The following is a 22,479-nucleotide window of genomic DNA, read 5'->3' as shown; positions in this document are numbered from 1 at the left end:
ACTGTTCAGAGGAGACTGTGTGAATCAGGCCTTCATGGTTGAATTGCTGCAAATAAACCACTACTAAAGGACAGCAATAATAAGAAGAGACTTGCTTGGGCCAAGAATCACGAGCAATGGACATTAGAGCGATGGAAATCTGTTGTTTGGTCTGATGAGTACAAAATTGCATTTTTTTTGTGCCAACTGCCTTGTCTTTGTGAGACACAGAGTAGGTGAACGGATAATCTCTGCATGTGTGGTTACCACCATGAAGCATGGAGGAAGAGGTGTGATGGTGTGGGGGTGCTTTGCAGCATGGTTACACCAGCATCCTGCAGCTATACGCCATCCCATCTGGTTTGTGCTTAGTGGGACTTTCATTTGTTTTTCAATAGGACAATGATCCAACACACCTCCAGGCTGTGTAAGGTCTATTTGACCAAGAAGAAGAGTGATGGAGGGCTACATTAGATGACTTGGCCTCCATTATCACCCGACCTCAACCCAATTACTATGGTTTGGTATGAGTTGCGCTGCAGAGTGTAGGAAAAGTAGCCAACAAGTGCTCAGCATATGTGGGAACTCCTTCAAGACTCTTGGAAAAGCATTCCTCATGAAGCTGGTTGAGAGAATGCAAAGAGTGTGTATAGCTGTCATCAAGGCAAAGGTTGGCTACTTTGAAGAATCTAAAATCTAAAATATATTTGGATTTGTTCAACACTTTTTTGGTTACTACATGATTCCATATGTGTTATTTCATAGTTGTGATGTCTTCACTATTATGCTACAATGTAGAAAATAGTAAAAATAAAGAACAACCCTTGAATGAGTAGGTGTGTCCTAACCTTTGACTGGTACTGTATATATTACATACACAAAGACTAATTATAACCCACTAATATTATATGCATAAACCTGTTACACATTTTCTGAGAGTTACAGACTATGCTAATCTAGCTAATTACCGAGTGGGAATTCATTCCCTTTAAACTGGTGACAGAAAACATATCCTCTCACTTTTCAGTAGTCACTGGGGAGAGGTGAGTCAGAAGCATTTCCAAGGCCTCACAGGAGAACCCAGTCACTAATGATGGATTACCACTGAGGAAACTCAACCATCTTTAAGGGTATTTTTGGCATTGAGTCCAAATCTAGGAGTGATTACGCACATAGGCTACGGAAAGTTACGACATTTTTCTATACATACATTTTTTTTACCACAATGCTGTATAATGAAAAAAGCACTAGACAAAATATGATTTAGATTCCTAATCCTGAATGTACTTGTGTGTAATTTTTGTAATGAAACTGTTGGTCAATATATCAAATTAATAAAACACTGCCATATTATCAAGAACATTGAGGGATATAATTGGACCAGAAAGCTATTGCTCTGTCCTCTGAGGTATGTCTGAATAAATCAGCAGGTGGAAATGTGTTGGGTCAAATAACAAAGAGCCAGTTGTTGCAGTCTATCATGTCAGCCCCCTATTGTAAGGTGACCTTTTAAGAATCCTTAAACCTTGCAGTCAACCTTGCAGTTGCATGTATGGAGTTTTCTTTACCTCTTTCTCTATCGCACCCACTTCCCTCACTGTTGATCACGTTGTCTATTGGCATTTCAGATGATCCTGCTGGGCCTTTCAGGGTGGAAGCACTTTTGGAAATGTATTTTTTGGCGGGGAGATTGAAGTTTATGCTTCATATTTTTAGGAGAAAAAATAGCTTTATAATCAATAATACATGTGTTGTAAAAAGGGCGCCGCCAGTTGGAGATGCTGCAGGTTGCTGACTTGATCCTCCTACGTAGTGTGAATACGGACTAAAACACTGTGTGCTGAATATTTGTTTTAAAAAAATTAAACATATCTTGCTGTGTTTTGACAATAAAACATTTATGGGTGTTAAACTATTGTTCATATTCTATATGAATTTCCCACAAATACTGTATTTACCTGGTCCTTTTTTGAGTTATCTGCAATCTTAGCCCTGCTGAAAAAATAGCATAGCCCAGCACAGGTGGGTGACCAGCCTTCGTTGTGTTTTCGCTGGTGACCAGCTTTGTTGTGTTTCGCTGGTGATCAGCCTTCGTTGTGCTTTCGCTGGTGACTAGCCTTTGTTGTGTTTTCACTAGGGATCAGCATTCAATGTATTTTTTTCACTGGTGACTAACCTTCATTTTGTTTTCTCTGGTGACCAGCTTTCATTTTGTTTTCTCTGGTGACCAGCTTTCATTTTGTTTTCTCTGGTGACCAGCCTTCGCTGTGTTTTTTTTCTGGTGACCAGCCTTCGCTGTTTTTTGGATACATAACCTGGTCACCAGCAAAAACACAGCGAAGACTGGTCAACAGCAAAAACACAGCGAAGACTAGTCACCAGCAAAAACACAGCGAAGACTGGTCTCCAGCAAAAACACAGCGAAGACTGGTCAACAGCAAAAACACAGCGAAGACTAGTCACCAGAAAAAACACAGCGAAGACTGGTCACCAGCAAAAACACAGCGAAGACTAGTCACCAGCAAAAACACAGCGAAGACTGGTCTCCAGCAAAAACACAGCAAAGACTGGTCAACAGCAAAAACACAGCGAAGACTAGTCACCAGCAAAAACACAGCGAAGACTAGTCACCAGCAAAAACACAGCGAAGGCTAGTCACCAGCAAAAACACAGCGAAGACTAGTCACCAGCAAAAACACAGCGAAGACTAGTCACCAGCAAAAACACAGTGAAGACTAGTCACCAGCAAAAACACAGCAAAGACTACTCACCAGCAAAACAAAGCGAAGACTGGTCACCAGCAAAAACACAGCGAAGACTGGTCACCAGCAAAAATACAGCAAAGACTGGTCACCAGCAAAAACACAGCGAAGACTGGTCACCAGCAAAACACAGCGAAGACTGGTCACCAGCAAAAACACAGCGAAGGCTGGTCACCAGGAAACGCACAGCGAATGCTGATCACTAGCAAAAACACAATGAATGCTGGTCACCAACGAAAACAAAATGACAGCTGGTCTGCCAGCATAACCAGCTAGACCATGGTGGTCAGACCAGCTTGACCAGCTAGGCCATGCTGGTCAGCCAGGTGAACCAGTTAGACCATGCTAGTCAGACCAGCTTGATCAGCTAGACCATGCTGGTCAGACTAGCTTGACCAGCATCCAACCAGCATTGTCCTGCAAAGACTAGCATGGACAAGCATAGACTATCATGGACCAGCTTGAAATTCATACTGGTCTATGCATTGTAACATTTATGCTGTTTTCTGGGGTCAAATAAAATAATAGACAAGTGCAAAAATACAAAGTGGACTCTCCTCACAGATGTCTCTATTCTTAGGATAAAACACTTGTCTCTACAGACATAGTCTCTTGCGCCCTGAGTCTAGTACAGGCAAGATGTGTAAAGCAAAGACATTACATAAACATTTCTAAGGCAGACTGAATTTACCACCTATTCCCCATGGGTACTAACTTGAAAAGGCTATATCAAGTAGCAGAAGAATCCCAATAAAATCCTATTCCCGTCTCATTTTCCTCATGTCTGAAGGGGAATATAACAAACCAGTAAGTGGGTGATTACTCTTAGGTGGACATGAAATGTCAATTGCTTGGCAAACTTGGAAATGAGTATATGCTGATGATAGTATTATGTGTGCCCGATTGTTGTACTGGCTGTATCAAAACTGAAGTCAGATTTTATGGCTATGCAGGAATGCTTTGCTGATGCAAAACGTGTGCTTAATATGGGCAAAACTAAATAAGCGTTGTTTTAAAACTCTTCAGAATGTTTCAGATGAAATACATGCTCACTCATTAGATGGTTCTCCAATTGAACATGGTCCCACATATAAATACTTGGGCATTTGTATTGATGTGGATTTAACATTTAGAAAATTAGCTATTTAAGAAGCTAAGATTTAAATGTGTCTTTTTCTACAGAAATAGGCCGTGCCTTTCTCTAAGCAGTAGGATGCAGATGATTCAGTCAACCTTTTTTTTTATCTATGGTGATATTATTAGTCAAAGTGCAGCTACTACTACTCTTAAACCTTTGGATGCCATCTACCATAGTGCCCTTCTTTTGTTACAGGCGACAGTGTGAAAACAACAGTATAATGTGTGAGCTCCATTTTCACATCCCATTTCTCAAAGACAGTCTAACTCCTCTTTAATGTCACTGACTGCAGAACTGTGTCCTCCATACAAACTGCTTGAGGGTAAGAGGAGGAAGAGAAGAGAAGTCCTTGGCCATGCTTATAAAGCAGTGAGTATTTGGCTTCACAGGTATTATTGCAGGCATGTTGCTGCATAAATGATGTAATATGACAGGGAGATATGTACACTGTAGTTAAGAAAGTAATACTAAGTTTGTGTTGTGTAGTAAGCTGTTAGTAGCCCATAAGCCTCACCTTAACAATTTGTTCCCTTTTCCCCTTAGCCTACTGTTCTGACTTGGTGGTGCACATGTAGCCTATAGCCTGTTTTAGAGAAATGTCATCAAATATTGTAAGAGCTGTCATTGTCTGCTTATATATCCCCATTAGTTATCCTATGTTTCTGACTTGGTGTACAGGGAGAATCCTGTAAGAACAGCCCATGTTCTGAATTCTGTCCCTGTACATTTCAAACGTGCTGAACAAATAGTTATATTGACTACGTCTGTCCTAGCTCTCTCATTAATGTCTTAATCGAAATTATGGATTGCCTCTTATCTGCTCGTCGTCCCCATATGCCATAGTTTGTACATCTCAATTGTCAGTAGAAACCACATTTGTTTAAGCAAATCAGCCATATCAGCTATGTTTTTTTAAAGGCAGTAAATGACACTGAATGAACTGTTTCGCTGCCAGACAAGGCTCTGCTGATAGCCAGGTGTAGCAATGACTGCTGTTGGGACTCTGCTGTTGGAACAGCTTTATGTAGGCCATAACAGTTTGTGTGCAGTGTTGTGTTGTGTAGTGGCTTTGCTGGCATGCATCCCCAAATTGATTGTTGTTATTTGCACCACCATGATTTACATGCTAAAATCGCCATTGGGAAGAAGGGACATGGTTGACAACAGCAGCGCTTTTGCATGATCAAAATGTTACCCGTGAAGTTTGTTCAAGTCAATTATAATTAATGTTCTGTCAACACATCATTTCAAAGGCCCGAGCCCCCCCCCCCCTTCTTGGATATCTCATTTGTGGATTAGGCTACTTTGCTGCTCTCCTTCTTTCATAACCACACATCTCTTTGTTCTTTTATTTTCTGAGCTGGCCAGAGCGCCCTCATGGTTTGTGAGCTCTTTTCTGCGTTGACACTGTCCCTGGCAAAGGAGTGAAAACACCATAAGGCTTAACTTCAGAGAAACACAAGAGGACAATGACTTGAGAGATTGGATGTCTGGTCCCCAAGCGCCTCTGTGGTGTAAATGAAGGACACAAGGCTATCCTTCCTACACACACTGCATTTTACTGGGCCTGTAGTGTGTTCCACTCTGCTGATTATTGCTTGTGTGAAAAATAGACTCCAAGGTTATCCCATATGGATTACTAGCTGTAACAGAGCCTGTTCAAAGAAGGCTACTGTATTGGCAGACCTCTAAGCTGTTAATTAAAGACACACAAAACAATACCCAGTCATGTATAGGGATTCATAGTTTTTATCCTTAATGAATTGACAGATTAAAAGGATTTAATATATGATACTGCCGCAGCCAATAATCTGCTCCAGTGATGCTGCGTGCCTGGTCGTTGACCCTGTGCTTCCACTCGGTGTGAGTGTGTATGTGTGCACGTGTGTGTGATTAAAAAGGGAGGGGTGCTGTCCGAGGTGCTGAGAATCCAGCACTGTACCAATAAAACTGTAAATTCCGGTCCTGTGAATACGATTTCCGGAAGTTATTGTGCAGTTTCTTGGATTTTGTTTGGCTCAATCGATGTCTCCTAATTTTAGCACTTGGATAATGTGATGCTTGCTGTCTGGCGTCCCTGTTGCCTGGAGATAGGTAAAGCATGGGACGAAACATGTCATAAGCATACAAGGAAAAGGGACCTCTACAAATGACATTATCCTCGCTTTAATCAAAAGTACGTTTACAACATCCTTTGTATTGATGTATTCTCCTTACATTCGGTCATTTCAAATAGGGTGTTTAATTAACAATTTCAACTGGGCACACCATTTTATTTCAATATGGAAAATTGGGTAGTATTTGGATGAGACGTTGATCAGTGAGATTGCAACCTATATTCACCCACTCAAAATGCGATTTCAACCACGATTCCAACCATTTAAAAGGGAATACAATGTCAGATATTTTGTTTATTTATACAACAGATGAATGTGTTATCATCACTGTGCTTCATCTAATAGCATAACCAAATGATCTGGATAGCAGTTGAGATGACAAAAAATTCAACTGATCAAAGTAGTTCGAGATTTTGCGCAATTGTGAAGACCTGCGACGACCTATGTAGGCTATCATGTACATGCACGCTTTATGATTACATAATACGACATGTATATATATAGCCTCATAATGTGGCCATGGATGTGCTGCTCATTTTAAAGGTTGAATGTTACATAAGATTGTAAGATTGCCTTAACTGTAGGCTATTTTACTGTATTACAAAAGTAATGTTTAATTGGATTTGGTTGACAACGCAACCAAACATCAATATTTAAAATTAAATGTATCTTCTGCTTGGATAGTTTCATCTGTGCCTACAAAGGAATAATTGATATGTTGGATTCACGTTTCCACCTCAAAGTAAAAAAATAGGTTTAAATTCACATCAAACTTAAAATGCACATAATAGTTTGATTTTATTTAGTCCTATTCTTTAACTTAGATTTTTGTTTGAGATGTAGAGGTAAATGAAACATATCAATTATTAATTTGTAGACAAACTGGAATTAAAGCCAGACTAAGTCAGTGCCACAGATGGAACTATCCAAGCAGAAGATACATCTTCTACACATGTTGATATTTGGTTGCATTGACAACCAAACACAATTAAATATCACTAAATATCATTACATTTGAAACCCGACCAGAGCTTGAAAGCCTATGCCTATGTATTGTATATTTTTAGTTGAATTCTGGGTTGAATTGGAACAATAGCTGTTGATAACTTTGCAAATTATATATAGGCCTAAATATCATCATTGATGATATATGAGTGATAAAGTATGGGAACATTTATTTGCTCAGTCAAAAACCTAACCTTTGGAATGACTTTGATAGCAACAGTGTATCTATTTAGTTTTTAACTGGAGCTCTCTCAACAAAAAAATGCACGATAGCACATTTGTAATTGTCAGTGAAAATGTCATAGCTAAGCTAAAACCAAAGGGTAGCTGTGGGTAGATCAATTCTCCAGTAGGTGCTGCCAGCCTGTAACGCTCTGGGCGTAGTGGGTGCGAAGTCAGGCACAGGAAGCAGAGAGTACAGGGTAGTGCTATTTATTGCACACAAGGCGAACATAAGCCACCCCACAAAACACAGGGCGTACACAAAATAAATGCCCCAAACACCGGGACTCAAACAATCCGGAGAAAAACCCACAATCGAAACACGTCCACATCGAACGTGCTCAGAGCAACACAAAGCAATCCCGCACAAAGAGCAGGCGGGCCTACTGGCTAACATAGCCCAAATAATCAGCCTACACACAAAACAGGTGACACCAATGAACAGAAAATGGAAAAAGGGATCAGTGGCAGCTCGAAGGCCGGTGACGACGACCGCCGAGCGCCACCCGAACAGGAAGGGGAGCCACCTTCGGTAGGAGTCGTGACATAGCCTATATTCTTTTTTTCTTCTGATCGTGGATATAGCTTTGAAGATCTGATATTTTACAGGTACAAATTAAACATGTTATACAAGATTTGTCTATGTTTAAATTTGGTTATCACGCTGACATAATCCTATGGTTGAAATTTCAACCTCAAAAATGCAGTTTACATTGATGAATAAAAAAAAATCTAATGTTTTTTCCATATCGATTCCACATCACAATACGTTAACAAATTACATTGAAAGAATGTTGATGATTCAAGCAGTCTGTGCTCAGCGGGTTGTAAGTATAATAGCAAAGCCTAAAAGCACAAAACTAACAGACGGTGTAATTATGCAGGCCATTAACCCCTTACACTCGTGCCAATTGGCCTATATGGATGGGGCAAAATTGAAATGTTTCTTACAGAAAAATATGGAAAGCATATGCATAACCATGATAGCAATCAAAAGGGAACAGTTTGGAGATTATGGGGTAATTATTATACTAAAGGTAGTGGAGTAAAAGGTGTCAAAAATATAAATAGTTAAGTAATGTATAGATACCCCAAAAAACTACTTAAGTAGTATACAGCATTTTTACTTAATTAAGAACTTTACATCACTGATTTTAATAGCTCAAAGAAAAGTCTTCAACTATAAGGTGCTATTTTGAGCTCTCCTAGCTGTGCAGTTGAGGAAGCAAGCAGACTTGTAGTTTTCTTTGGGACACAGCCCTGCATCCCTGCCTTTACACAATTACTGATGTTGTTAATGCATTCTAAAAATGGCCCATTATAAATCGCAATCTGATCAGTTGGGCATCATTGGAAAGCATGTTCTTTTGCCAACATGTTAGCCGAGTTACAAAATATGATCTTACAGTGTTCAGCTTTCACAAGGAAATTCAGAGGAGCAGATTAAAATGTTGGTGTGCATAAAATAGTCATGAATAGAGTCACGCGTCTTCACAGTACAACAAACATAGGGTCATTCTGTTCATAGCAATATGACGCTATGCCATCTTATAAAGGAACATCAAGCACAGTGATCAAAAACGTTGACGCTGTGTCGTGACTTGACTTTCATTCATCTGATGACTGTTATTTATTTAATCCACTAAATATGTTTAATTGTTACCCGATTAAATTAATCATGTAACAATTAACTCATTAGGAATTTGGGGCACCACGGAAGAAGTTGTTTAACGAGTAACCATCTCCCGAATTAAACTCTAGAAGATACACTACCGTTCAAAAGTTTGGGGTCACTTAGAAATGTCCTTGTTTTTGAAAGAAAAGCACATTTGTCTATTAAAATAACATCAAATTGATGAGAAATACAGTGTAGAGATGGTTAATGTTGTAAATGACTATTGTCACTGGAAACGGCTGATTTAAAAAAAATGGAATATCTACATCGGTGTACAAAGGCCCAGTATCAGCAACCATCACTCCTGTGTTCCAATGCCCAACGTCAACAGTGAAGTTGCGACTCTGCGATGCTGGCCTTCTAGACAGAGTTGCAAAGAAAAAGCCATATCTCAGACGGGCCAATAAAAATAAAATATTAAGATGGGCAAACGAACACAGACACTGGACAGAGGAACTCTGCCTAGAAGACCAACATCCCGGAGTCACCTCTTCACAGTTGACGTTGAGACTGGTGCTTTGTGGGTACTATTTAATGAAGCTGCCAGTAAGGACTTGTGTGGCATCTGTTTCTCAAACTAGACACTAATGTACTTGGCCTCTAGCTTAGTTGTGCACAGGGACCTCCCATTCCTCTTTCTATTCTGGTTAGGGCCAGTTTGCTCTGTTCTGTGAAGGGAGTAGTACACAGCGTTGTACGAGATCTTCAGTTTCTTGGCAATTTCTCGCATGGAATAGTCTTCATTTCTCAGAACAAGAACAGACTGATGAGTTTCAGAAGAAAGGTCTTTGTTTCTGGCCATTTTGAGCCTGTAATCAAACCCACAAATGCTGATGCTCCAGATACTCAACTAGTCTAAAGAAGGCCAGTTTTATTGCTTCTCTTATCAGCACAACAGTTTTAAGCTGTGCTAACATAATTGCAAAAGGGTTTTCTAATGCTCAATTATCCTTTTAAAATTATAAACTTGGATTAGCTAACACAACGTGCCATTGGAACACAGGAGTGAAGACTGCTGATAATGGGCCTCTGTACGCCTATGTAGATATTCCTTTAAAAAATCTGCCGTTTCCAGCTACAATAGTCATTTACAACATTAACAATGTCTACACTGTTTCTGATCAATTTGATGTTATTTTAATGGACAAAAAAAGCGCTTTTCTTTAAAAAACAAGGACATTTCTAAGTGAACCCAAACTTTTGAATGGTAGTGTATATATGGAAGGTTTCATTCAAATCAAAAGGGGTGCTGTCAAAAAGTGATTGAATTTTTGTGGATTTACCGAATGTACTCAGATAATAGTAAAAACTCTTGCACCACGAAAGATAAATGCTAACAAACGGCTAATCGCTGATTGGCATGCTAAATACTGTATCAATGCATTCTGAATGATAAATGATAAATGCTAGCGCTCACACAAGCAGGAGTGTGAGCTAGCTAACAAGCTCAATATAAATGGTAATTACAAACAACAATAGGCAATTTCTATCTCAGAAAACAAGCCATAAACATCTTACAGCACTTACTTTTAGATGCACGCACAATAAAACATCAGAACAGCAAATGTATTGTGACCACAGGAAGAAGAGTTGTTGGAGGGATAACATGAAATGCTCATCAGAATGGTGAAAGCATGTTTCTGACTGAAAGCACGTTTCTGACATCTGACCTGCTCGTCTTCTGACTAGTTGGAATACAGCTATGACCGGAAGTGACTTTTTCTTAGCAGGTAAGGAGAACTTACACAGCAGGTTAGGACAATTAACGTGGCAGGTTAGGAGAATTCGGTTAAGGTTAGGAAAAGGGTTAGGTAAACTGCTCTCCTAACCTGCTACGAAAAGTAACTTCCGGTCGTAGCTGTACTCCATCTAGTTATAACCCCGTGCTCATGCTGGGGTCTTTTCCAGGGAATACTGACTGCTGATAGGCTAACAAAATACAGACTAGTGTGATCTTGACAAATAAGAACTAAAGAAATATTGTGGTCTTGTGAATAGAAGGCTGAGCTGCCTAAAGCTAGCTTAGAGTATGCTTCCCAGTCTAAAAAAGTTTGCAGACATTTTATGATTACATTTTTTGATGTTTTTGTTCGTTTTGGTCTTCAGCGGGGGGGGGGGGGGTTTCAGCTGTTCGTGCACACAACATTTTTTGTTGAGGCAAGTCGGATTTTGGTAGCCAAAGTTTACATCCCTTCGTCAGTGATTGGTCAACAGTATTACTCTTACTCGGAGTGGGAACATAAAGTGTTTGTTGTCATTCAACGAGAGATGACTAGATTTCATGCACATTTTTCACTTGAGATAGTAGTCAGATATAAAATTGTGTGACTAAGACCTCTGCAAAAACTTCAAAGTTTATTTCAGATTTTTTAAATTTATCTTCAATTAATTCAGACTATTTTCAGGAAGTGTATACTGGCTATGTAGTTGCCATGGTGTCTCAAGAGGGACAAACAGTAATATTGCTGCTTTTTGCTTGTTTTTCAAGTGAAGCTCTTTAGGGAATATGCGAGCATACCTAGTTCTATTAGAAGCAAACCAAACCTACGTATGCTGATGCCTTTAAGTAAGTACTAAATATCTTACTGAAGCTGGCCATTTTTACACACACACACACACACACACACACACACACACACACACACACACACACACACACACACACACACAGAGTTTTATACAGGTAACCTTGTGGGGACACACAATTCAGTCCCATTCAAAATCCTATTTTCCCTAACCACAAATCCTAAAATAAACCCTAACCCTAATTTTTTACCTTTATTTTACTAGGCAAGTCAGTTAAGAACAAATTCTTATTTTCAATGATGGCCTAGGAACAGTGGGTTAACTGCCTGTTCAGGAGCAGAACGACAGATTTTGTACCTTGTCAGCTCGGGGATTTGATTTGCAACCTTTTAGTTACTAGTCCAATGCTCTTACCACTAGGCTACACTGCCGCCCCGTTAATCTTAACCCAAAAACCTAACCATAATCCTAACCCCAGCTCCTAACCCTAAAACTAACCCCAGCTCCTAACCAAACCCTTAAAGTAATTCTAACCCTAACACTAATTCTAACCTTAACCCTAAATCCCCTAGAAATAGCATTTGACCTTGTGGGAACTAACAAAATGTCCCAAGTTGGTAATTTTTTTTGTTTGTTTACTATTCTTGTGGGGACGTCTGAGAAAGGGGTATACACTAATTTTACTCCCCAAAATAATTATATTGCAAACAGTGACATACAGTCTGAATGACCTAGAATGATTAATCCCATATTGGTCTTTCACAGTCATTCACAGGTTTCTGATTTAGATGTTGTTCAGGTTTTCCCTGTCAAACTCACACTTTTTTAAAATTGAAAAATAACATCTGGATGTTCTAAGTCCACAAAACTGCTTAAACCACATCAGGAGACCACTTTTAAGGTCTGGGAAAAATCAAAGACATTTTTATTTTTGAGGGTAGTTACCCTTTAATTGAACTGTGCAGGCACCTAACACTGTTGCTTGGTTAGCAGTGTTTCTATAGTGCACATGAGCTGGAGTTTGCAAATGAATGGGGAAGCTGCATCCCAATATGGCGAACAGAGACTAGGCTAGTGGGTGTGTCGAAAGGAAAGTAGTGGGTATATGGATAAGAGTGGGTTTGTCGAAAGGAAAGTAGTGAACATATGGAAAATATTGGGTGTGTCAAAAGGAAAGTAGTGGGCATATGGAAAAGAGTGGGTGTGTCAAAAGAAAAGTAGTGGGCATGTGGAAAGGAGTGGGTGTGTTGAAAGGAAAGTAGTGGGCATGTGGAAAGGAGTGGGTGTGTTGAAAGGAAAGTAGTGGGCATGTGGAAAGGAGTGGGTGTGTCGAAAGGAAAGTAGTGGGCATATGGAATAGAGTGGGTGTGACGAAAGGAAAGTAGTGGGCATGTGGAAAGGAGTGGGTGTGTTGAAAGGAAAGTAGTGGGCATATGGAAAAGAGTGGGTGTGTCGAAAGAAAAGTAGTGGGCATGTGGAAAGGAGTGTACTGTATGTGTCGAAAGCTCTCTGCTAATGGTTAGACGGTTTTGATTGAGCAGTGTTGGTTTCCTTCTGTTTCTTACCACTCAACTACCTTGCCGTGAGAGTTTAGACTTCTGTTTTGAAGCCAGAAGATGAGTCTGAGTTGTATTTCACTGTTGTTTTACACAAATAATTGTAAATGTTCCGTCATAAAACTGATGATTGTTTATTTTTTATTAAAAGTATTAATTATGTGGGTTGCATCGTGCATTGTATGCATGTGCTTACTGTGACTTTCACCCTAATATCTACCAGAATACAATGAGACCTATCATTAGCATTGCGATATGTTTCCTGTTGCTTAATCGTTTGAAACCTGGAAGGTGGAGGCAATTATTTTATAAAGACTTCCTCATATGCACACTCCTGTTCTATTAGTTTTCAAATAAAATGTATTTAATTGTCTAGCAGCCAAAGCTATTATCCTAGTCATATTACCAACCCATGGTAGTTGTTGCGTCTTTAGATCTCCCCTCATTTTAGAACAGTGTTTTCCCACAAATTGTATTTTGGAAGATTTTTAAGCTAAACTCCTTAAATTGAATTGATTGGACATGATATGGAAAGGCACACACCTGTCTATATGAGGTCCCACAGTTTACAGTGCATGTAAGAGCAGAAACCAAGCCATGAGGTCAAAGGAATTGTACACAGCACTCAGAGACAGGATTGTGTCGAGGCACAGATCTGGGGAAGGGTACCAAAACATTTCTGCAGCATTGAAGGTCCCCAAGAACCCATTCTTATATTGAATAAGACTCTTCCCAGAGCTGGCCGCCCAGGCAAACTGAGAAATCAGGGGAGAAGGGCCTTGGTCAGGGAGGTGACCAAGAACCTGATGGTCACTCTGACAGAGCTCCAGACTTCCTCTGGGGAGAACCTTCCAGAAGGACTACCATCTCTGCAATACTCCACCAATTAGGCCTTTATGGTAGAGTGGCCAGACGGATGCCATTCCTCAGTAAAAGGCACATGACAGCTCGCTTAGTTTGCCAAAAGGCACCTAAAGGACTCTCAGAACATGAGGAACAAGATTCTCTGGTTTGATGAAACCAAGATTGAACTCTTTGGCCTGAATGCCAAGCGTCACAGCTGGAGGAAATCTGAATGGTGGTGGCAGCATCATGCTGTGGGGATGTTTTTCAGCGGCAGGGACTGGGAGACTAGTCAGGATCGAGGGAATGATGAACGGAGCAAAATACAGATAGATCCTTGATGAAAACCTGCTCCAGAGTGCTCAGAACCTTAGACGTGCGCAAAGGTTCACCTTCCAACAGGACAACGACCCTAAGCACACAGCCAAGACAACGCAGGAGTGGCTTCGGGACAAGTCTCTGAATGTCCTTGAGTGGCCCAGCCAGATCCCGGACTTAAACCCGATCGAACATCTCTGGAGAGACCTGAAAATAGCTATGCAGCGACACTCCCCATCCAACCTGACAGAGCTTAAGAGGAATTGCAGAAACTCCCCAAATACAGGTGTGCCAAGCTTGTAGCATCATACCCAAGAAGACACTAGGCTGTAATCGCTGTTGAAGGTGCTTCAACAAAGTACGAAGTAAAGGGTCTGAATACTTATGTAAATGTGATATTTCCAGGGAGGTGGGGGGGGGGTGAATATTATGAGGGGAAAAACAAGGGTATTGGATTCGTGTTTTAAAGAAAAGCCCCTCAAGATTAGAGTGGAGCTAAACGGAGAGAGAATGTTCTTTGTTGAGTTTATAAATCTGAAAAAAAAAATAGCAGCAGGGTAGTGCTTTTTTTAATGTACAATGTCTCCTTGTTTGGCATTTTCCTGTGACAACAAAAAGGCAGCAGACATAGGCCAACAGGATGTTTTAGTAGGGAAGTTTGGAAGGGTGACCTGATTTGTAACTATGTTGTCAAACTTTGTGAACCCAAAGCTGTGCTTGTCAGCAAGAACATTACTGTTATTCCCCACACCTATTTTATTATTCCACTTCTTCACAATTTTATCACTGTGAACACATTTTAAATCTGATATGCCTACTTTTGTCTTTGAAAATGAATTACGCGAGGCAATGTATTTTTGCAGCCATTCATGGACAGTTTTGATTAAGTCATACAAATACGTGTCACGGCAGATTTCCTCTTCTTCCTCTGAAGAGGTGTAACAAGGATCGGACCAATACGCAGCGTGGTAGGTGTCCATGGTTTTTAATAAGAAAAACTAAACATGAACACAGATACAAAATAATAAAGTGAACTGGCAACGAAACAGTCCCGTGTGGCACAAACACTGACACAGGAAACAAATCACTCACAAAATACCCAAGAATATGGCTGCCTAAATATGGTTCCCAATCAGAGACAACGATAAACACTTTCCTCTGATTGAGAACCAATCTAGGCAACCATAGACTTATATAAACACCTAGAATGAACACAAACCCATAAATCCACAAAAACCCCTAGACAGTACAAACACCCTAGATGAGACAAAAAACATACATCACCCATGTCACACCCTGGTCTAACCAAAATAATAAAGAAAACAAAGATAACTAAGGCCAGGGTGTGACAGTACCCCCCCCCCCCAAAGGTGCGGACTCCCGGCCGCACACCTAAACCCATAGGGGAGGGTCTGGGTGGGCGTCTGTCCACGGTGGCGGCTCTGGCGCAGGACGTGGACCCTACTCCACCATAGTCTTAGTCCGCTTTTGTGGCATCCTAGGAACGGCGACCCTCGCCGCCGACCTAGGATTGGCAACCCTACTAAATGGCCATTGGACTGAGGGGCAGCTCGGGACTGAGGGGCAGCTCCGGACTGAAGAGCAGCTCCGGACTGAAGGGCAGCTCCGGACTGGCTGACGGCTCTGGCGGATCCTGGCTGACTGGAGGCTCTGGCGGATCCTGGCTGCTCTGGCGGATCCTGGCAGACTGGCGGCTCCGGACGGACTGGCGGGAGACTCTAGCGGCTCCGGACGGACTGGCGGGAGACTCTAGCGGCTCCGGACGGACTGGCGGGAGACTCTAGCGGCTCCGGACGGACTGGCGGGAGACTCTAGCGGCTCCGGACGGACTGGCGGGAGACTCTAGCGGCTCCGGACGGACTGGCGGGAGACTCTAGCGGCTCCGGACGGACTGGCGGGAGACTCTAGCGGCGCCGGACGGACTGGCGGGAGACTCTAGCGTAGCGGCGCCGGACGGACTGGCGGGAGACTCTAGCGCGCCGGACGGACAGGCGGGAGACTCTAGCGGCGCCGGACGGACAGGCGGGAGACTCTAGCGGCGCCGGACGGACAGGCGGGAGACTCTAGCGGCGCCGGACGGACAGGCGGGAGACTCTAGCGGCGCCGGACGGACAGGCGGGAGACTCTAGCGGCGCCGGACGGACAGGCGGGAGACTCTAGCGGCGCCGGACGGACAGGCGGGAGACTCTAGCGGCGCCGGACAGGTGGGAGACTCTAGCGGCGCCGGACAGGCGAGGCGCACTGTAGGCCTGGTGCGTGGTGCCGGCGCTGGTGGTACTGCGCCGTGGACACGCACCTCAGGGCGAGTGCGTGGAGGAGGAACAGAGAGTACTGGGCTCTGGACACGCACAGGAAGCCTGGTGCGGGGAGCTGCCACCGGAGGGCTGGTGCGTGGAGGTGGCACTGGAAAGACCGGACCGTGCAGGCGCACTGGAGATCTTGAGCACCGAGCCTGCCCAACCTTACCTGGCTCGATGCCCACTCTAGACCGGCCGATCCGAGGAGCTGGAATGTACCGCACCGGGCTATGCACCCGCACTGGAGACACCGTGTGCTCCACAGCATAACACGGTGCCTGCCCAGTCTCTCTCGCTATCCGGTAAGCACAGGAAGTTGGCGCAGGTCTCCTACCTGGCTTCGCCATACTCCCTGTGTGCCACCCCCCAAGAAATTTTAGGGGCTGACTCTCGGGCTTCCTAACGCGCTGCCGTGCTCGTTTTTCCAACTCCATTCTCCTGTAACCCTCCTCGCACTGCTGCAGTGAATCCCAGGCGGGCTCCGGCACTCTCCCTGGGTCGACCGCCTACCTGTCTATCTCTTCCCAAGCTGTATAGTCCAGATTCTGCTCCCAAGTCCAATAATCCTGACATCGCTGCTCCTCCTGCCGCTGCCTGTCACCTCGCTGCTTGGTCCTGTTTTGGTGGGTGATTCTGTCACGGCAGATTTCCTCCTCTTTCTCTGAAGAGGTGTAACAAGGATCGGACCAATACGCAGCGTGGTAGGTGTCCATGGTTTTTAATAAGAAAAACTAAACATGAACACAGATACAAAATAATAAAGTGAACTGGCAACGAAACAGTCCCGTGTGGCACAAACACTGACACAGGAAACAATCACCGACAAAATACCCAAAGAATATGGCTGCCTAAATATGGTTCCCAATCAGAGACAACGATAAACACCTGCCTCTGATTGAGAACCAATCTAGGCAACCATAGACTTATATAAACACCTAGAATGAACACAACCCCATAAATCCACAAAAACCCCTAGACAGTACAAACACCCTAGATGAGACAAAAAACCATACATCACCCATGTCACACCCTGGCCTAACCAAAATAATAAAGAAAACAAAGATAACTAAGGCCAGGGCGTGACAATACGTATGGGATATTAAATGCTCCAGGCCTCAAATATAATGTGACATTTTAGTATTGTGCACATGCTAGGCAGAGATGGTAGGGGGATCTTCAACTAGTAGGCCTAGGATCTGGCAAGGATCTTCAACTAGTAGGTCTAAACCACCTGAATATTGATATTCATTGGATTTTTCTTGAATGTTGGGTGATTTTGAGAAATGAACTGTTATAACCAGAACATTTTCTTGTTATAACACCCAGCACTTGCGAAACATAAATCAGAATTTTCTTCCAGACCTATTTTAAAGAGATAGTTTACCCAAATTACAAAATGTTTGTGTCCTTTAATTTGAAAGCAGTCTATGGACAAGGAGAATGCAGTATATAATTTGGTTACCCACTGCCATCAACTATTAATTGTAGTATCTCCTTTGCAGAATTTTGGTGTAGTGGTAATACTCCTCGGCACGTGGGTAACAACTTTCTACCTGAGAATAGGAATCAATCCCTGCTTCCAACCTTCCCACTATTTCTCCCATTTTCCTCTAACCCCATCTCATTTCTGAATGTCTGAATTAAATGTCAAACCATCTAAAAAATGTGTTTAAATCTTGGCATACTTTAAATTTCATTCCCCCAAAATCTCAAAGTAACAGTCGTCAAATCTGGAGTGTTCATTTAATGTCCAAAGCATCCCAGATACATCTGACCAGTGATTTTTTTGCATTTTCCACCCTGGTCATAGGCCTGGGGCCATGCCAAAATACTGTACGTAGAATTGCAGGAAATTAGCTTTAAAACAGTAAAATGTTCCTGGGGTTTGTTTCAGGGGGCAATGAAATTAAAATCTCACTCCAAGCTTTCTTGCTACAAAAGTTGGCAGCCCTGGGTTTGAGTGTGTCAAGAACTGCAAAGCTGCTGGGTTTTTCACACTCAACAGTGTCCAATGTGTATCAAGAATGGTCTACCACCCAAAGGATACCCAGCCAACATGAGCCAGCATCCCTGTGGAATGCTTTTGACACCTTGTTGAGCCCATGCTCCGACAAATTGAGGCTGTTCTGAGGACAAAAGGGGGTGCAACTCAATATTAGGAAGGTGTTCCTAATGTTTTGTACACTCAGTTATACAAAATAATGTCATGTCAACAATTTCCTTAGCCTATAATCCTGGCTGGCATCCTATTGAGTGCAATTTATATTTTTAATCCCCTGTTAACATTCTCAAGATCTCTAATAGGCCATTCTACTGATATAATTCCATGATAATAACTAAAAACACAAGTGCAACCATCTTGTATTGCAGATCTATCTTCCCAGCACAACACAGGCACACATTGTTGCATTGACAGCACGGATTGATTATTGCCGAGCAAAGAAAAATTATATTTGATTTTGTCTCAGAAAATGTGCTTTGAATAGGCATCGGTAGGCCTCATCTTCTGTCCCGTATAGACGGTAGTGGTATAGCTGTGGAAACCAATGATTGAATAGATGAATAAATAGAGCTGAATTACCCTACTGTCTCCCGGGGAGACGGAGAAGTAAACAATAGAAAGCTGAGCCCTGGCCTGGAGACAAAAGTAGTCTACAAGGCAGTAGCGATTGGGGCCACATCCGCACTCAGTTCTAAATTGACACAATTTGTCTTTGCAAAGTTGGAATGGATACGAAAGGCAACAAACGCGCAACTTCAGCAGGCTACCGATTGCCAGACCCACCTAACGTCGCTTTGATATCACAGTCGTCCGTCTCTGTGTACAAACTTCCGCCGGACAGGACTCGAAACACCCGCGGCGGAGAGAGTCCTTGGGAGAACCCCGACTCTCGCGACCCAGTCAAACAGGATCAAGTCTGGCGCGAGTTCGTGCGCGCAGAGAGGAATGGAGTGAAAGAATGGTAATAGCTGCTTTTAGAATGCACAACATTAATTATTTCCCTCCTTATCGTTTTTTACCAGTCTATCGTTAGTGCATATTTCATACAGGTAGCCCAATCTGAACCCGAAATCTTTACTGTTGTTAGCATTTAATTCAAATTCACGATACAGCCTATGTTGTCCATTTATTCTTGAAGAATTAAACGTACAAATGCTGACAATGCTATCTGGTACCTAATGAAATAAATGTAGGCCGTAGACCTATGACACAACTGCGTTTTAAGTGTATATCCCAATGACTGTATATGAATGGACAAAGCCCTAGATCACGTGATACCAATCATTCCTATGTGAAGACTCAATAGCGCATTGAGGCCAAATCTGCTAACATTATGCGTAACCTTAAAATAAGACAAAAAAATAAAAAAAATTATGCATTTTTACAATTCAGACCATTTTGACTTTGCGGCTGTACAATCTATTGGAAACCCAACTGAAGTAGGTTAAGATGGTGTCTCAGGGAGACATAACATGGTCACATAACATGTATAATAGCTATTCCAGGAAGTGATGTTGCAGGCTAGCTCAGTGCTGCCCCTTCTCATTGAGTAACTCAATTTGAAGGCTGACCTGGGTACTTCAGGCTGCCATTAGCAACGATATAAATTAACCGTATAACTTTTCGGTGCGATTTTAAAATAATCGGTTCAAGGACATACATCCGGTATATTAGAATGATTTATTGGTACTATGATTTTTGGAAGCTAGCCAACAGTAGCCCAGAGGTTAGAGCGTTGCGCAAGTAACTGAAAGGTTGCTGGATCGAATCCCCGAGCTGACAAGGTAAAAATATGTCGTTCTACCCCTGAACAAGGCAGCTAACCCACAGTTCTCCGGTAGGCAGTCATTGTAAATACGAATTCGTTCTTAACTGACTTGCCTAGTTGAATATATATTTTTATAATATTTTATTTACATGAAGATTTACATTTTTCCATCCACTATATTTTCTGCTAACAATGCATACCGCGGTCGGCCTTGAGCTTCCGTGACTTCAATGAAAGGGGGCAGTCGTTCTCCCCTGGTATAGGCAACCATATAGGCCTACAATCATAATTGTGTTTTGACCCACAGGCAGAAGAATTGGAGTTTTCTCAAGAACTATGATCAGCTGGTAAATAATTAGCCAATTTGTTATCTCATTAAATAGTCAACTGTTTTATTTTAACACAATCTCTTGTTGATATCAATGCTGCATGACCCTGATCTTAAGTCGGTATGACCGTAAACTTTGTGCCCACAGGGTAACCACAGGGCAGAGAGCCCTTTACCAAACTATGTGCCAGTGTTTTCTGACCATATCCCCAACACCACCAACCAGATGTTTGGGAGTCGTGTGTGCACACCACTGGGCAGGGAGCTGATAAGAATGGATAAGCTGTTAATTGGAAGCTATAGCAAGTGCAAGCCGGGTCCAGATATGCAGCCCTGCTAGCATCAGCAGGGAATAAGACTCACCCAAGAATGTCCACTATCAATCCCGCCTTCCAAAAGAGAGCATATCAGTTCTGTTTAAAAGGTGTAGCTCGTGTTCATGTGGCTAGTGATGGCTGATATGTTCCTTGAATTGAGGTTTTACTCATTCATTGGAGGCTTGCTTTACATTAGGAGCACCATTTTCAAGAAATCTATTTTAACTGATAGCTGCTCATGTGTTTGACCCGTGAAGAGTTTACACATTGCCAATAGATCTAGTTGAGGCTCTACTTAACTCAGAAAATGATGCCATTTTTGTTAAATTTCTGTTATATTTCTCAATAAAGAAGTACTGTATATTGTACTATGGATATTATTGTGTGAACTAACTGAAGCATAGCCTATTCAATGATACACAAAAAAACTACATTTTCATAGTGAATACTTTCAAGCTCATGGGAACTCACCCAGTTGAAGTTGACCTCAGAATTTATCATAGCGAGTCATTGGCTCTTGCCATATGTTGTGTAGATCATCCAGCTATGTGCCTCAACCACAAAAGAATGCATAGGAAATATTAATAATGAAATTAGATGGTTCTATTTTCCCTATTTATTTGGCATTAAGGCATAACTGGAGCTACACAGATGATTCATTTCATTATCAATGGGCTTGTAAGTGATGAACATATCAAAGCTATGTGAACATGATGAAATGACGGAGAGAGGGAAATGCTTGAGTCTTTTAATAACTAAGAACTAATTTGGCAATTGCCAAATAATATTTTTCTTTGCTAAATCTTTTTCTTATTCTTTGAAAATGCTGAAAAATCCCCTTATAAGGAACTCCACTCTGGGAAAATTGCCTGTGGGAGAAAAATACAAAATGTTAACATCACTGTTACTTCAGCCATATGCTACTGTAAAGTAAAGGCATAGTTAATGAAATTGATTATTTTTGGAAGGATTGTACAGAATCATACCTCTATAGGATAGAATACCAGGGGCAGGATTCTGCCAGCTATCTTGAGCAGACTCAAATGGCAACGCCATAGGCACAATGAGGGTAGAGTGTGAGGGAGGCTTTGTGGTGGTCCATAATAGCCCCATAGACTTGCAGTTAGTGGGGAAAATGTTAGCAGGAGATCACCAGAAAGAGCAATGATTGGTTGGTACAGTCTTGGAGTTAAACCTAATGTAGTCTAAATTAACATTCACCTGCTCTCCTTTGGGGAGACTGCCAGAGTTCTCCAGATGTCCATTCATTCCCATTGGGGGAGGTGGTGGTACTGACTTGTTCTGTAAAACACGTCAACTTATTTTACAATTATTAGTAATATTCTCACAGTTGAAATACAATGATCATTCACTGCTTTAAATTGAATTGAATAATGTAAGTGTATACCTCAGAATTGGGCTCAATTTTGTCAACCTATCTGTGCAGGGTTGGATCCCAGATAATCTGAGGATGAAAATAATAACACTGTGAATCAAGCCACAGAGAAAAACACTAATCCACTAGTGTCTATATATAGAATTTAAATAACAGGTTCTTTACCGATTTGTCATTGTCCTCGGGTAGATGAGCCTCCTTCGGATGAA

At 41.9% G+C, this 22,479-nt stretch overlaps 1 protein-coding gene across 1 annotated transcript; it reads left to right on the top strand.

The window, feature by feature from the left end:
• The first annotated feature begins 19,066 nt into the window (after positions 1–19,066).
• On the top strand, positions 19,067–21,242 carry c21h2orf50 (chromosome 21 C2orf50 homolog). Its single transcript, XM_064926930.1, has 3 exons — positions 19,067–19,422; positions 20,537–20,576; positions 20,706–21,242. The coding sequence occupies exons 1-3, from the start codon at positions 19,187–19,189 to the stop codon at positions 20,895–20,897; spliced, it is 468 nt and encodes a 155-aa protein (XP_064783002.1). The 5' UTR covers positions 19,067–19,186; the 3' UTR covers positions 20,898–21,242.
• Positions 21,243–22,479: the final 1,237 nt, after the last annotated feature.

Source organism: Oncorhynchus masou, chromosome 21 (genome assembly GCF_036934945.1).
Source record: "Oncorhynchus masou masou isolate Uvic2021 chromosome 21, UVic_Omas_1.1, whole genome shotgun sequence".
Classification (NCBI taxonomy): Eukaryota; Metazoa; Chordata; class Actinopteri; order Salmoniformes; family Salmonidae; genus Oncorhynchus; species Oncorhynchus masou.
Note: the sequence above shows the minus strand (reverse complement) of the source record. Positions and strands in the feature narration are given on the sequence as shown.

Bases quoted from the DNA above. Each gene is read 5' to 3' on its own strand.
- c21h2orf50 (XM_064926930.1), top strand. From the start codon at position 19,187: ATGGATACGAAAGGCAACAAACGCGCAACTTCAGCAGGCTACCGATTG. The intron at 19,423-20,536 runs GTAATAGCTGCT...TTTGACCCACAG, and splicing joins AGGAATGGAGTGAAAGAATG to GCAGAAGAATTGGAGTTTTC. The intron at 20,577-20,705 runs GTAAATAATTAG...TTGTGCCCACAG, and splicing joins TCAAGAACTATGATCAGCTG to GGTAACCACAGGGCAGAGAG.